At 30.0% G+C, this 16,739-nt stretch overlaps 2 protein-coding genes across 2 annotated transcripts; both read right to left on the bottom strand.

Moving 5' to 3' along the window:
- Window positions 1–2,539: 2,539 nt before the first annotated feature.
- Window positions 2,540–7,684, bottom strand: LOC100799085 (protein trichome birefringence-like 43). The gene is made up of 5 exons (XM_003545086.5): window positions 6,990–7,684; window positions 5,313–5,484; window positions 3,695–3,870; window positions 3,390–3,548; window positions 2,540–2,911 (listed from the first exon to the last, which is right to left on the bottom strand). Exons 1-5 carry the CDS (start codon window positions 7,250–7,252, stop codon window positions 2,614–2,616), a joined length of 1,068 nt encoding a protein of 355 aa, XP_003545134.1. The 5' UTR covers window positions 7,253–7,684; the 3' UTR covers window positions 2,540–2,613.
- A 2,911-nt stretch (window positions 7,685–10,595) lies between these two features.
- LOC100788166 (uncharacterized) lies at window positions 10,596–14,166 on the bottom strand. The gene is made up of 6 exons (XM_014767302.2): window positions 13,996–14,166; window positions 13,009–13,122; window positions 12,636–12,897; window positions 12,240–12,354; window positions 11,693–11,857; window positions 10,596–10,821 (listed from the first exon to the last, which is right to left on the bottom strand). The coding sequence occupies exons 1-6, from the start codon at window positions 14,086–14,088 to the stop codon at window positions 10,785–10,787; spliced, it is 786 nt and encodes a 261-aa protein (XP_014622788.1). The 5' UTR covers window positions 14,089–14,166; the 3' UTR covers window positions 10,596–10,784.
- Between the last annotated feature and the right edge of the window lie 2,573 nt (window positions 14,167–16,739).

Genomic DNA, 16,739 nt, shown 5'->3' with positions numbered 1-16,739 from the left:
TATAATTTTGAGAAGAATTGAATATGAATCACTTTATAAAAATGATCTATAAGTTTGAACCAAAACTATTTTTATAAAGTAATTCATTTAGTTTAGTTCTTTAAAAAAGCTTAATGATATATGTGTGAGGAAAAGAAAAAACTAAACTAATTAAACACCGAACCAAGTTTAAAAAAATCAATTTAAATGTTAAACTAGCTACTTTATGATGAAAACAGTTTTGTTCAAAATAAATCATTTTAGTAGAGTGATTTGATTCGATTTAAAAAAAATTATGGGCAGCCCTAATCTACTTAATGTTGTGACCTTGGCTGCATTGTTGAATTGGAGATTGATATTTCCTATTCATTCCTACGTGCAGTAATCTAAATAAAGTGTCTTTGTTATCGAGAGAGAGTGCATGAAGTTGACTGCCACTACACTGCTATGCCAGCTAGCTTAACTTGGTAGTACTACAAATGCAGCATTCCATTTTGGACTCTACTGAGTACTATCATGCTTCTTCTTTTGAACCAAATTATTAAACTACTACTTCGAGTTCAACATTTCTGGTGGATTCATTGGGTATGAGCTATTTCGAATTTTTGTTTTTATAATACTAATTAAAATGAATTATTATTGTTTCGTCATTTATCATTTCTAGAAGTCGTACTGGTATTTAGCATTAATTATATTTGCTTGTTACAGGAAGCCAGTCATGACCAATAATGAATGGTTGGGCTGTAACATTAAGTTAAATTTCAGCATATATATATATATATAGCTGTTCTGTCATACCGATGCATAAAACTACGAGGTGGCGCTATATATAATTAGAATGAAAGAAAAAAGAGTTTTGATTTATATTTAATATATATTAAAGAAAACAGAATATAAGATTAAATTAAAGTTAATTGAGATGGTGAAATTAAAAAAAAAAACACAATAGTTTATGGTTATGCATTATTAGTCTAAATTTTTTTATCAGCAGTACTAATTTTAATTTTTTGTTTTTTTAATAAGTAATGTTATATAAAATATAGGATAAGCGAGTCAATTCATTTCTAATCAATTTGGCACGCCTGATCCAACTTATTGAGTATGATGATTATTGTTATTGAGTGATAATATTTTAATTAATCTAGGCTAACATATTGGTTTTAAATTATGGATGGAGCTCATCAATAAAAATTGGAACAAAAAACCCCTCATCCAACTACTTTCTCGTTTAAGCATAAATGTAGAGCAATGGTTGAGTGATACTGAATTCGTTTTCTAATAAATCATTGGTGGAGTGATATTAAATTCCATTTTCTAAAAAAAGATTTTGGATTTGAGATGAAAAAACATAATTAGGATAAAAAAATCTCACTAAAAGATGATGAATTAATTTTTTTTGACATATGTTAATCATCTATGGATATTTCATATATCAATGACATCATGAAAAAAATTGTTATTCTTACTTTACAGAGGATGTAAATAGACGGATTGTAAAGCTATAGTTCATTTGCAGACGAAGCTGCGAGAATGTCGTTTACAATGTGTTATGGACCTGGTTTACAAGTCGACTCCAATAAGGTAATTTAGAATTCTCATGGCCCATGTTATTTTCACCTCCCTTTTATTGAAGATCAGAACTTATTTTCTTTGAAAAATACTAAACTATACCCAACCTTTCCCTTACATCTTTTTTAAAGGACGGATGACCACTTTAGTCCCTAAAAATATAAGGGGGGATAATTTAATTCCTGGAAAAAACAAATTTTTTGAAATAGTTCATGAAAATATAAAAAAAAAGTGTGTCAAAATATCATATTGTTGTGTAGAAGGTTAACTTTAATTTATACATCTATTTTGTGAACTGATATATCTTTTATGTTGTAATGTTTAAGGATTATTTTAATATTAAATTATAATTTTTTAGTATCAAATTAACATTAAAGGTTCAACGATTTTTTGACGTGTGACATTAAAGTTAACGTTCCACAATTAATGATATGAGATTGTTGATGATTTTTTTCACTTTTAGGTTTAAGACTATTTTGATCCTTTCTTGTCAACCCTTCTTTCCACAATTAATAACTTAGTGGATTGTCAATGTTTAATTATTGGATTAATTTTCTTATCGTTTATATAAATTATGAAGAAAATATTTATATATTGTTATTTTAGTTTGTGAATTAAAAGGCACATAGTGCCTTTTCCTCCTAGTTAAAATATAATCTTAATACTCAATGGGTCTTATTGATCATTACCAAAATGCACTGAGTTTGTAATGAGATTTAAGTTTAATTCCAACAAAATACGCTCTTAAATAATGACGATAACTTTAAGTGTGACAATGAGATTAATCAAATTGTCAACTCAAAAAATTGAAGCTTATCACTGGCTACGTATATTATAACACTCAAATTAGCAATTCTGATGAGAGACATCTTAAACTGATGGAGCTATACAAATTTAAGTTGAATTTGTTTTATTGCTTTAAGAAATACTATATAATTCTATGAAAGCGTTTTGCCTGTAATACTACTAACAATGACAATGAATATATGAATTTAATTTGAATGAGTTGCTTATATTAAAAACTCATGATCATCATTTATAATTAAGAATTACCAGCCATATACCTTAATTTTGAATGAGAGCTGCATATAAAAGCAAATTCCAAGTGTCAGGAACACCAGGGAGACACCAGTGGCTGCAATCCATATCCCTATGTCCACCATATCCATAAACAGATGGGTGACCATCTTTCCTCATTTGTGACAAGGTAGTAATATTGAGCAAATTCACACGCTTTGACATTGCTCCTAACACTTTCTGTAACACTAACTCAGCTGGGTGTGACCCCCCTGGATACTTGAATCCATCTACTGGCACCTTTTGCTCCTCACAGCTCGCCCTTGGTTCCCCCCATTTTGCTCCACTGGATTATTTAATTGAGAGAAAACATGAAAATGAATTGCAATTCTCCAAACTTGTACATTAATTTCTTGTTTAATTTTTTCACTTTTGTATGAACTTATTCTTTTTTATATATAGTGAAAAAAGGCAACAAGGCTACAAACATAAAAATCACAGGAACAAAAGTTGGCTAGTAGGTTGTCAAAAGAGATTTTTAAAAAGAGTTTAACAGTTATATATTGTGGGTGTAAGAAAAATTTACTCGCAACAAATAAAATTAAATCATATTTAAAATAATTATTATAGAAATTAACAAATTTATTATATATATACACATAATGATGTATAATTAAATAATAATATAAAAATGTTTACTCTTTAAGAAATAGAGTCACTTTTGTCACAATTACAATTTATTTGAAAAATGATTTGTAAAGAATTTTATTAATTTTCATCTCATAAATTATGATCCATTTAGTGGTATTGGGACATATACATACTTGAGATGATCTGGAGAGACTCCTTGAAAGAATACCCTTGTTTTGTTAGGGTCAACATTGTCTTCAACCCATTTGGCCCATGTTTTCAAGCCTTTCTCGTATGCAACCAAACGATTCATGTCCTTGAATGTACGATTTCCTTCTTGAATGAAATCCCATCTGCAAAGTTGAAGTAGACAAAAAATTAAGAAAAGACTTGAGTACCAAGAATTAATGCATGATGTTCAAAATGTTAAGCTTGTAAGCATGTGAATATAATATTATAGGATAATGTCTCTTGCTAGTTTAGTATGGATTTTACGTACGGTTGTTTTCTTCCTATGTGAAGCCACCAATGCCAAGAGTCGAATATCAGTATGTGATTTCCTTTCCATATTTTTCCAGCTTCAATTGAATCTAATTTCAGGACTCTACCGATACTTTCACTTGCAATATCCACCAAAAATGCGTTACGGGAAAACATCACCTTGACATCATAGCTCTGCATATTATGTGGCATGCATACTATGAATCATGTGATATTTGACAGAGAACTGTCAAAAGTTTGAAATAAACCACTAATATTATATTTAAAAATGTTTGAAATTCTATGCAGAAGACCAAACTATGTTTCTAAACATATTTTTATAAAAAAATTGTCAAGTGAAAATCTAGAAGAATAGCTTTATTGCCGTAATACTCATATACTTGACCTAAACTAATCAAATATCTAATGTGATATTCAAAACCAAGTCATTCTAGAACAAAAAATTGCAAAAACAGATGGACCTATAACTGTGCTGCGCTGAAATTGTAGAAATTAAAAATAAAAAAAGTATCGTGGGTATAGTTATATGTGGTTGTTAATTAACATCTGTTTGAAAATCCCAAATACTAGTTGTAGCATTCATTCTATAGAAATTTTTAATAATGTTATTTCTACAGTAATTTCTTTTAACACTATTTTTGGATCTTTCGTACTATCACGTCACTTCTTTATCTTCTCTTATCTCAATATCCTATAAATTTTTGTGAGAAATTGTTTGAAAAATAACATTATTTCTCTTTCCTATATAGAAATATGGTTAGGAAATTGGTCTAGAACTACCAATCATAACTCAACCTCACAGTACATGGCTACATGCATGGCTAACTACTATAGGTTGTGGGCCAATGTATAATGATTACAAATTGATTAAATGATCGAACAGATAAACACTAAGTTCTTTAATAATTAGCTATTTCAATCAGGATGCAATTATGCTATATCATATCATATAAGTGTAGGCTGAGTCAATGTAGTCTTTCTTCTCTCAAATTGTGTCGGTGTATTTTTCAATAAATATGATATTTTATGTCTGCTGTTTTTCTCAGGGCACCATTATCCTTTAAAAATATATGGAAGCATCACATTATTCTTTTTCGGTAAACACCAAAAATCATTGAATAAATTGTTTAATCACATTTTTTTTACCTGCATACATACATGCGAATCTAATCTAATATCATAAATTAATTAAGAGTCCAGCCGCTAAGAGGTATTATTATTTATTAATTTGTTATATCCTTGCGTTATAGCATATATAAGTTATCATTGCTAGAATGCAAACCCCCTTTTTAATTCCAAAACTCTCTATGCAACACAATTTTTCTTTAATATAGAGAAAGTTGTTGGGGTGAATGGAAATGTGGGTATAAATCCTCTCATCTTAGTAATTAGCACAACAGTATCATGTTATGCATGAGAAAGCAAGATATAAAATTAATTATACCACTTGTAATTATTTATTTATCTAGGTTCTATTAACTTTATTTTATGTCTTTTTTTTTTTAATATGACATTATCTTATTACTAATTAACATGAAAAAAATTCAAAATAGTAAATAATAGAAGAGTGGGGGAATTAATAAGACAAAAAAAGTTAAATGTGACAATGATCTAACCGGGAAAATGAAGGTGGATAGACCTCCAGTCCTGACTGAGGTGTATTTGGCAAGTGGCACAGCCGTGTGAAGCATGCAAGTGAGTGATTGCCATTGGTTCAAACTCAAGGAGTCCCCCACAAACAAGATATTCTTCCCTCTAAGTCTTCTTAAGAAGTCTTCACCATTGAATCTGTACGTACACACCCAATTCATTTATAAGTCCAAGATGGGTCCATTTAAAATTAATTACATGACGAATAATTTATGATCATTTAAACACCATTTTATTGTGATCTAATATGACATGTGTGCATTAATTTACTACTAGGACAGAAAAGGTGAAAGCAACATAACAACAGCATCCTCTCAATTTAGGGACTAAGTCCCCGTGGAATTGTGCACTTAATTTTTTGTTAGTTGAAATGTGTATAAAGCTTGGCAACCAATCGAAGCCAACCGTTTGGTGTTTAACAACTTTAATTTTAGCAAAAGAACATGAGTGTCTTCTGGTAATCAAAGGTAAGGTACTTTTGTTTAAACTTTTAAAAAAAATCAAAATAATAATTTTTTTTTCAAGAACTAAATTTAAACAAACCCACCCATATATATTATCGTTGGACAAACATTTTTAAAAGTAAACTAAAAATATATTCATAGTTTATTTTTAACAAATTAAAATTCTTTTGCTATATATATATATTCACACACATACTATTTACATTAAAGCTCATGAGGATTTGCCAACAACTCAACAAGCATGTATCTCAACGGGCACTGCTCCCCGACCCAGTTTGGCAGTCTCTGTCTCTAAGTCTAGGATGCAGCTACAATATATATATTCCAAAAAAAGAAAGAAAAAACATATTTGTAGAATATATAAATTTTCATATAATAAAAAGAGAGAAAAGTGTGGGATTAGGTAAATGATGGGATGAGAAAAATAGAAAAAATATTATAAAAAATTGTAAAGAATACCATATAAGTTGTGTAAGTCTACAATTTATACTTTCTATAGTGTCTTTATGATTTGTGGTTAGCCCTTTTAAGTGGCTTAGAAAGCAAGTAAATCGCTTTCCTCTAACATGTGGTCTTCTCTTAATTAGTCACAAGTGGACCCAAGGAAATGTGAAATCTACATCAGATGTTATATTCAAGTCCAAAGTCTTAATTAAAAGTCCAATAATATAGAAGAAATCCAGAACTATTGTTAATATCTTTGGTCCATAAAAGAAGCACTAATTGATTGGTGGACGATGGGTATACTCTATTGTGTCCCAAAAATTCTAATTGGAGAGATCAAGTATTTACTGTGGAGTCGTTCGAAGATAATAATATAAATAGAACTAAATATGGTTATTTCTTCTCAAACAAAACTTAAATGCAATTATAAGGATCAGAATTGGAGTTTCACCTTACTAATATACATGATAAAGGATTTCATTAAAAGTAAATGCTGACTATCAAAGTAAAACATCAATTTTGATTGGAAAACAATATTAAGCAGTTTCAAAGTAATAGTCATAGACATGGAAATAGATTAAAGTAAATTGTAACACATGCCAAATATAATTTTGGGTATAAACACAAAAGGAGGGAAGGGGATCACCAGAAAATCTGATTGGGTGAGGTATGATCAAATAGTATTATGCTATGAGAACGAACATAAAGACAAGAAATATATTAAAGGACATGTACCTTGGTAAGTTGCAGTCTTTAGGTTGCCATCTGTACTTGACATAGAGTTTATCAGGACGACCATTCTTTTGGCAATCAAATTCCTTGAGAATAAAGGGACATTCTGAGGTATTATAAAGAGGGTATGAATCATCAACAACCCAGTTACCTTGAAACAAATCACAGCCCCTCTTTGGATTAATATTTCCTCTTGCCTCTTTGTGATGACCATTCCCGTGTATATGAATGATAAGTAAAATAAGCAGAACAATTAATATCCCCATGAGAGTTTGGAAACTGAAAACAAAGGTGGCAGAAGAGGTTGGTGGAGCTTCAATTCAATGTAGATGACAATGAACAAGGAGGGTGTAATGTGTTTTTCTTTCTAATTTATTGTGTTTGGAAATTTATTAGTAACTGTGGTATAATGGTTGAATTGATATTTGCCAAAATGGTGATGAAAAGATTGATTATTGCAAATTTTATTGGTGCTTTGACTTGCTCATAAAAATTGATATAGTAAAGGAATACAGGCCTAGGTGAGACGATAGAGAAAAGCAGAGAATGAAAAAGAGGGAGATGACACTTGAAATGGATAGAAACAAAGAATCTTCCTATATATGGACCCACCTCCCAAGTATCCTCTATCCAATAGTGATATAATAGAAGTTACAAAACGAGTAGAGGGACTAGCTAGCAGTGGCAAAGCTTGGAACAAAAAATTGGAGGGGCATGCTATTTTTTTATTAATATCACTACATATAAGTGATTTTAAACCTTTCTATATTAATTGTGTTTTTTTTATTGAGGAGGTAGAACCCCAAAATTGTATTTTATGATAATAAAATATTTTTCCTATTTAATTGACATCATTTATCAGAATTTCCTTCTTTTTTTTTTACTTTTATACCTTCCCCTACTACTAAATTAAAAAAATGAAAAAATCATTTGTAATTTTTTTAAAAGAATATTGCAAGAAACATTAGTTTTATTTATAAAAACAAAATATGTATGAGAATGCAAGAAAAATAAATAAAAAATTATGAATGTTAAATAAACTTAAGGAAATAATTATTTTTTTTATCAAAATTATAGTAAAAATTGTACCAAAAAATTGTAAGAAAATTAGTAGCAGAAATTTGAATGAAAGTTCTGCAAGAAAATTTCACAAGTTCAAGTCATATTGTATAATAATAATAATAATAATAATAATAATAATAATAAAGATTACTCTTCTTTACGTAGTTCAATAACAAATTAAATTTTTCTTCATTTTTTAATGACTTAAAATAATTAGGAATCAAAAAATAAATAACTTTAAATTAAGAATATTATAAAGATCTTATAAGTTTCTATTAAAAAATTAAATAATTTTTAAGATATATATATATATATATATATATATATATATATATATATATATATATATGCATTTTAAAAAAATGTATATGTATATAATTTTTTTCATAAAAACTTTGGGGGGTCATGGCCCCCTTGATCCCTTAAAAGCTCCGCCATTGGGAGGGAGGGCACAGTATATGAAACTTTCCTTTTTGTATTATTAAATTAAATGGCTTAATTATGTTTCTCAATGGAATAATATATTTGTTTTATAGTTTTAGTCCTTATAAAAAGTAATTGCTGGTTTTGATTCCTAGAAAACTTTGTTTTAAAATTTTGGTCTCTAACACTATTTAATGATGATGTAATATTTATTGAAAATTAGCCTGCTGTTTTTTAAGTAATAGAGATTAATAATATCTTTCAAAAGAAGGATCTATATAAAAAAAGTTATAATTTTATAAGAACTAAAAAATAACATTAGACTAAAATCATAAAATAAATTAAAAAATGTAAAGACTAAAATCATAAAAACAAGTATATTATACAAATCGGAAACATATTTAATAAAAGGTAAGGTCAATGTCTTATGGTAGAACTCGTAAACTCTCAAAAGACATTTTTTACTCATTCTCTCCCATTGTTATTTGCCACCCGTACTATTTTATATAAGCTTTAATTTTTTTCTCAATTTTTTTTTTCAAATTTTGAGTTGATATTCCCTTATGCCAAAACTAATGATGAATAAGACATTAATCTAAGTTAATAGTAAATTAAGCAATTAAAAAAATTACATTAGGTAACATTAAATCTATTGATGAAAAAGACAATGTAATTTTAATGAAAAATAAAGAAATTAGATGAATAAAGACTACATGATCCTAAACTAAACCTAATCATCATCCTAAATAGTAAGCAATAAGCATGATCGGTGGGATTCCCTGTGGAACCACTACATTGGGAGGTCACTGCTGTTGCGATTGCTCTCTCCCACTTTGAACGCTGAAGGTCTCCTTAGGCATTTTCATTGGCTATGGCAGTGACACCCACATCAAATTATAGAAGAATTTATTCTTATTTATATCATAAATTAAAATTCATCATTCTCTTAATTAGATATTTTCTAACACTTTCTTTTTTCTTTTATATAAATAATAAATACTAAATTTGTGAGTTTCGAATTCATACCCCTTTGAGAGACGAAGACATGTTTGCACTTATAGGAGACCACCAAAATATAGAAGCATGAGAATATAGAGACCCCTGTTTGAAATTATCAAATATGATTGATACTTGGAAGTCGACTTCAACCATGTGATTAGTTTAATCTTCTCCTACATAGAGTCATCCTCAATGTTCTATATGTATAATTTTGTACGGTAGTGTATAAATGATTTATATTATATTTAGTCTAAATCTTTTAGACTTATACTTAATATTGATCCTATCAATCAGGTGTTAAGTAATTAACATGATTATCGTTTTGCTAGTCATATCGATTGTATGATCGGATTAATTTGAGTCACGATTTGCATATTTTGGTGTTTTATATAGTTTTACTGTAAATCATCGTATAGGATAGAAGTTTGTTATTAGGATGATGAAAGTCTTGCAGTAAAAACAAAAAAAAAATGATGATGAATGTCTCCCTTTTACTTTAAAAATTTTATTTCTTTTTTTTTTGTTAAAAATATACATCATACAAGATAACAACGTTACTGAAATTATTATCTTAAAATACAAATGTAGTGACAGCATATTGGAAGCGAGTTAATATGGATTATACTTACGTACTTAGCATGACCAATAGATTTTAGATTTAACTAATAATCATGATATTTATTATGATAATTTTTTATTGGAATGATGTATGAATACACAATAACAAAATGAAGAAAAGACAGAAATTAGCAGCTTGAGATTCATATATTTTCAGAAGTATTAAAGAAACCTATACAATCAAAATTATTTGTGGGGACCTCATGATCGACTAAATTTAGTATCATCACCCCTTAATTGAGGAGGCATCAAGTTTTTTAAAGAGTTATTCTTTATCATTTATCATCTCACTAACAGTAAAAAGTTGATTTACTCATCAGAATAGTTAGATTAAAAAATGTGGTGATAAAAAAAAATTATTTTAAAATTATTCTTCAAATAACTTGAATCTCCCTCTCGATTAATTATGAGGAGTTTGTTTTATGGATAAACTTTTTATTCCTAGTAATACGGGGGGGAATTTGGTCAATTGACTTAATAAATTAGATTTCAAAATGCATCAGGACATTTTCTGCACAACAATTAAGTTGTATATGAAATCAAAATTAACCCATCATCTGCTCATTACATTACAAATATATGTAGGGCATGACATGGCCCATGCAGAACAATGCCCATTTCTTCTCCATCTATATGCACGGGGTATAGGTATACGTATACATATATGTGCTACAAATCAATATTGCTCAGTCATACTCAAACTTTAGGAACTATAATTTGTAGAAATCCATCCCTGAAAATGGAGAAAGAAACAACAGATTATCAGCTTCAAATGTATAAAGGTACAGCACATATCTTTGAACTTGTGCGAAACCACACACATCACATACTAGTCCCTGAAATTATTCAAGTCACTTTCGACCCCATGCATGCATATTTTTAAAATAAAATGACATGAAGTCACTTACCAATTCAGTAAACCAAAACAAAAAAAAGTACACTTATTTTAAGCTATATGAGGAAACCTTTTCAGTTTTCAGCAGAGCAGAATAGAGGAGAAAGGTAGGGGAAAGAGTTCCCCTTGAGTAGATGTGATAAATTTATGAATCATCATGGCAGTATTCTAGCTGCCAAACAAAGCATTAGGATTGGCATAGATTCAATTTTTTTTGTGTAATTAAAATACCATAATGATCTAAGTACCAAAACAGTATAAAAGTGATGACCATCATTACAGTAGCTAGTTGCAGCAATAGTGAATCAGCTATTTTAGCCTAACAGAACATTAAATATCCAATAAATTTCTCAGTGAACTCAATTGAACTTCAAGGTTACAATTTGACTCACCATTTTGTGTTGGTAAAAGAGATCACTATTCACTAGCCTGGTATTGTTGGCTTAGCAGTGTGATAGCTTGTAGCCAAAATCTTCCTAATGTATGTTAGGTACTTAGGTATTTTATTACTACTTCCAGTTTGAACTTTGTTAGTAATACAATCATGAGAGTCCTGTGACTGAGCCAGAAACCAAAATTACTAAAAAAATAAATAATGCAATAGACCAAATTAGATGAGGTTTTAAATATATATGTATAGTTTGTGAATGGAGTTAAAATATGAGGCTATAATCAAGAGACACGTGCATAACACTAAGATATAACTTACAAAAATTCAGCTGATATTCTGTCCTTGTTCACACCAGCAGGGAGTGGCCAGACCACCCCATATGGTCCATATAGTATTTCCCTCCGATGATATGAAGAAAAAGAAGCATTTGGACAACCTGCAACTGTCCAAGAGCTAGTAGAGCGTCTACCTTTAACACACAACCTGTCACAGTTCACACATTGGCTCTTTTATCACAAAGAAAGGAGGTCCTATACTACGAAAGATCTATGACCACGAATGTCCAACATTAAAATTTCCCTTCAGCGTTTCACTTCCAGAATTTATGCTTTATATTACACTGCAGAAATGATGTATAAAGCTTGTATTAATAGACAAGACCCTCCCCCGGTACACAAACGAAAGAAAAGCTCAAACACAATAATGACATAGACAAAAGTAGAGTATCCAACAATATTTTGTTATGCCTTATCGTTTCCTTCACCACTCCCTTTTCTACTGATTAGGGAGAACTAAATGCTTAATGCCACAAATTGCAAAGAGTATTACAATTAATATGAGGGTGTATATTAGAGATTCTTCTTACTTTAGTTCATCAACCTCCACTCTTATGTCACTGATACTGACACCTGGAACTTCCACTGTGATAACATATTTGCCTTCTGATTCTGCAACATCCATCCTTGGAGACCACTCAATTCCTGCAAAAAACTAAGGTCACAAAAATTATAAAGTAAATAGTCTATGCACTGGTTTGTGATTGGTTTTTTCACGTTCGTTCAATCACAAATCAATCTTGTGTGAAAATTTGTGATTTGTTAACTTTTACAATAACTACCTTAAAAATCATATTAATGATGATTTCTTATAGGTTGACAATATAAAAAAATTTACACTAACAATGCATATAAATTAAACTCAATTTCTTATAGCTATTCAACTATTATTACTTCAAATGACTTTCCGAGTTCAAAGTTCTAACCACCAATTTCAGAATAGCCCGTTTTCTTTTCAGAATGTAACTGATCTCCTCTAATCTGTCTGGTTGGCCTAGCAAATGTAGGAGGATCAAGTGTACTAAAATCAGAGCCCTGCTCCCGAGCCATTGGTTGGATCACCGAATTTGTGAAGACTGATTCTTCCCTTGCAGGTCTAGCAAAACATGGTGCCCTTGCATCAGAAGGACATTCAGATGCAGCAGCACCATGATTTGTTTTAGGAGCAATAAAGGAAGTTGAGCCACCCTGAAAAGTTAGTGTATTTGTATTAAATAAGTCAGTGAGAAATGAATCACTTACCAAAAAAAAGTACATCGAACATCGTTAACTATTTCAATAATAAGAACATTTAAGTACCTCTTCAATTGAAGTCTGCCTCATAAAATAACCAAGAGAAGCAGAAGCTTGGCGTGCAAAATACACCTTATTATCACATCTCCGGAGTACAGAGTTCAGACTGCCACTGCAGTTCTGATGGGGGTAGGAAAATTGATGAACAAAATGAATTACAAACAAATATTCAAGAAAAAAAAAAGGATAGCACGTACAGATTAGTTTATTAGACATTGTAAAACAAAAGCTATAAAAGAAAACACTTTAAGTATCAAAAAGGGACACATTAAGTATCAAAAAGGGACAAAGATGAAGGAAACACTTAGGTTTTAAAACTTTGAAGTTGTTTGTAGCCTACAAAAATGCATTGATTTGATAAGAGTGTTCAAGTTATTATTGCCTAAGCCAATCATAAAAGAAAAAGCCAACTTAAACAATTAAATTTCCAATGCTGAACATCAAGATCAATAAACACTTTACCATAATAAATAGTGACATCAACAGTACAAGCTAATACGTCTCATAATTTAACGCAAATATGCAATATCAACAGGGCTAAACTATATATAGAAAATCAGACACTGAATAGGTGATATTTCAGAATTTATTCGAAGCTAGCTGTCAGAGATGAAAGGACATATTTTCTTGTATTCAAAACCAATGAGCAGTCTAGCTACTTTCATCCTTTAGCCAATAAAAAATGAAGGAAGTGCTAGTCCACTTTATACAATACTCAAATAATATGCAGTTGGATTGTCCTATGATTACAATAAATGAAGATTCCTATTAGATGGTTTTTTCTGTTCACATGAAAAGGAGAACAAGGGCCAGTTAGCAAAAGATGAGAAACATAAGTTCAATTTCCCCACTTAGCTATATCTAACTCCCAAATAATTCCCATGTGTCGAGAAAAACATAACTGAATTCAAATGAATTCCTTTATTTTCCATCATTATCTAGTGAACCATGAACCAGCCATGAACAAATAAGTAAACGAACATAATATGTTACCATAGGCAGAACGTTGGTAGTTGAAATATCATCATTGGGTGCAAAGTGAGCAGCAATCATGTGAATTCTGCGCTTCACGGACTCACTCTCCATTTCTACCAATAAAAATGCTTCACAAAAATTTGAGCTAAAAAGATAATGCAGGATGGCACCAGCATCAGAGGATCAAGAATATAAGCAGAGGGAATCACTACTGAATGGAAGATATTTTTAAGAAAATAACATTAGTGGGGCCCATTAAATCTAAATATCTTAGTGAACTGAAGATAATGTCAGTCAGATGCCATTCCACCTGGACCCAAAATATCAGTTTGAGACTACTGTAGTCTATAGTACTTCTTTTTTAGAATTTTAGGTACCCCTTGATTGGAGTTATTTTATTATTATCATTATTGTTTAATATTTATTTTTAAAACCTAACAAAAATTTATAATTACCCATAAAAATTAAAATAATATAATATAAAATGAAAAAAAATTGTAATAGAAAATGATTATTTTTTTATTGCGTGTCAATTTAATACTAAGTACGTTATAAATTAAATATCAGCTTATTAGTTAAAGAAATTATTTTTATCATTTATACAGTGTATGTTTAATTTCTTTTTTGTTTTCATTAAAAAATTATGGACGCTAAATATAATTACATAGTTTACTATGAAAATTTTAAAATAAATAACAATAAATAAAATTAGTAGGGTTTTTTTTTTTACTTTAAAACAAAATACAAGCATACTTTTTCTTAATTAATATCATGTTTTATTCTCCATAATTACTATTTTCCTTTATTTTATTAAAAACCAATGAAAATATCTCCCACCTGGTTGTCTCATTCGTGCAGAAACAATTTGTACTACATATAGCATTGCTGCAGTAACAAAATATATGGAAAATTTTACAAACAAGATAACCCCTCTGTGCCTGTCCCTGGCTACAAGTTTGAATTCTGAATAGTTTTTCTCTGATTTTTTTTTTTTTTTGGAAGTTGTTCTCTGAATGAATGGCCAAAGTATAGAGTAAACTAAGACAAGAAATAAAGCAGAGTACAAATTAAACAGAATATCACAGAATACACTGCTCACACGTTACATGAGTTTTAATATAAAATCTGTAACAAAAGATAATCAGTTTAATGACTAAGCACATAATATGACTTTCAAATAGTTATTATAAAAATCAACAATAGAATAACAGAACAAAATTACTTTAAGGTTTACACGGTTAGTGGATAACATATTCTCTCAAAGTTAATTTAGATATACATGTTTAACAATTAAAAATCAATTCTATCAAAATTCTAAAACAACCAAACACAAGCTAGTAATTAGTAAATAATAATAATAGAATAGAAAGAAATTCATAACCATATCTTCATTTCCAAAGATCAAAGCCTTTATGTTCTAGAGGGGTAAAGACTGGAACGTGGCTTGTTTTATGGTTATAAATAACTGTGCTTCCAAATTCAAATAATCAAATTTAACCACTCAAGACAACTGTAGAAGCCAAACATTTGTTGTTAGCATTAAGAAGGAAGCAACTGAGACCATTAAGTCAAAATGCAGAATAGAAGCAAACTACTTAAACAGACACTAAAAAATGGAAACGATTATTGCAGCATTGTGATCAATACAAATTATTAAAACCTGCGATGTGATGCTTGTGACAAATTGTTTTTGAAGTGTAATAACCTTTAGCAAGTGTCAAGAAACAGTTTAACTTACCAATAAACGAAAAGTGAGACACTGATATTGCAGCTTTATCAGTTAAAAGTTTTCTAGTTTTCTAAGCCACCTATGTGAAAGTTTTCTTTTCTTGATAACTACTAAAAAATATTTTTTAATAGATGCTGCAAGATTTGCATAATCCCCAATGTGTGTAATCTGAAACACTCTTGCTCCAATGCCCCTGTTCCTGCTCAACAAAAAGAAAGAAAAGCAAATGAATCAATATTCTTAGATAGTTTGATTCTTTGAGGAAGCTCCCCGTGGCTACTCATGCTGATTATCTTCACAGCCAACATAAGGTGATTCATGGTGTACGGTGGTGATCTATTTTTAATGTTCCTTTGCGTAGGAAATCCATCATGTGACTAATAGCAGAACTTTGGCTGCTACATGGTTTATGCCACTTTGTGTGCACTAAAATATGGATGTCATAATCTCTGACTCAATATATGGTTTATGCCAATTTGGTGTTCCATTGCAATAGAACTTTGGGAGCATTTCCACATGGGTTGAATGATAATTATGGAACGCAATGTCATCATCTCTAACGCACTAGATATGGGGTGGCGTTTATATGCTGTGGGATGCAGGGGTTCTGGTGTTGTATAATTTTTTTATCAATTGAAGTAATTTTGTCCCAAAACTTGAACACTCCTTGTGCTTGGATATTGTTTTGTCTGTTATTAATAAAAATGTAGCATTTTCAAACAAGGGAGCAGGGAGTTCAATCGCATTTCAATTAAACATTATATGGCAAGAAGAGATTGATTTCGACACCTGCAAGTCGTGTTTATTAAAAATGAGTTATGATAAAATAAAATGGCGTCATTTCATACAAGTAGTTGACTCCACCCGGGAACCCAGTTAAAATAAAAACTTGATTGTTGTTGACGAAGCATTCAAAGAAACAGAAAACAAAGGACAAGAATAGGAATTCAACTTTACTCGCCACAAAACTACAAAATAAAACTGTAGTCTAATTACACCTGCAATGTGATATTTCAGCCTTCTCAGCCACCAT

Source organism: Glycine max, chromosome 14 (assembly GCF_000004515.6).
Source record: "Glycine max cultivar Williams 82 chromosome 14, Glycine_max_v4.0, whole genome shotgun sequence".
Taxonomy (NCBI): domain Eukaryota; kingdom Viridiplantae; phylum Streptophyta; class Magnoliopsida; order Fabales; family Fabaceae; genus Glycine; species Glycine max.
Note: the sequence above shows the minus strand (reverse complement) of the source record. Positions and strands in the feature narration are given on the sequence as shown.

What these genes read in the sequence shown, in the direction of transcription:
- LOC100799085 (XM_003545086.5), bottom strand. Translation starts at nt 7,252, where the DNA reads ATGGGGATATTAATTGTTCTGCTTATTTTACTTATCATTCATATACAC. An exon ending in AAAGACTGCAACTTACCAAG is followed by an intron (nt 5,485 to 6,989) that starts GTACATGTCCTT and finishes GTGTACGTACAG; the next exon opens with ATTCAATGGTGAAGACTTCT. An exon ending in GTCTCTCCAGATCATCTCAA is followed by an intron (nt 2,912 to 3,389) that starts GTATGTATATGT and finishes TAAATAATCCAG; the next exon opens with TGGAGCAAAATGGGGGGAAC.
- LOC100788166 (XM_014767302.2), bottom strand. Translation starts at nt 14,088, where the DNA reads ATGGAGAGTGAGTCCGTGAAGCGCAGAATTCACATGATTGCTGCTCAC. An exon ending in GGCAGACTTCAATTGAAGAG is followed by an intron (nt 12,898 to 13,008) that starts GTACTTAAATGT and finishes CTAACTTTTCAG; the next exon opens with GGTGGCTCAACTTCCTTTAT. An exon ending in GTGGAGGTTGATGAACTAAA is followed by an intron (nt 11,858 to 12,239) that starts GTAAGAAGAATC and finishes GAACTGTGACAG; the next exon opens with GTTGTGTGTTAAAGGTAGAC.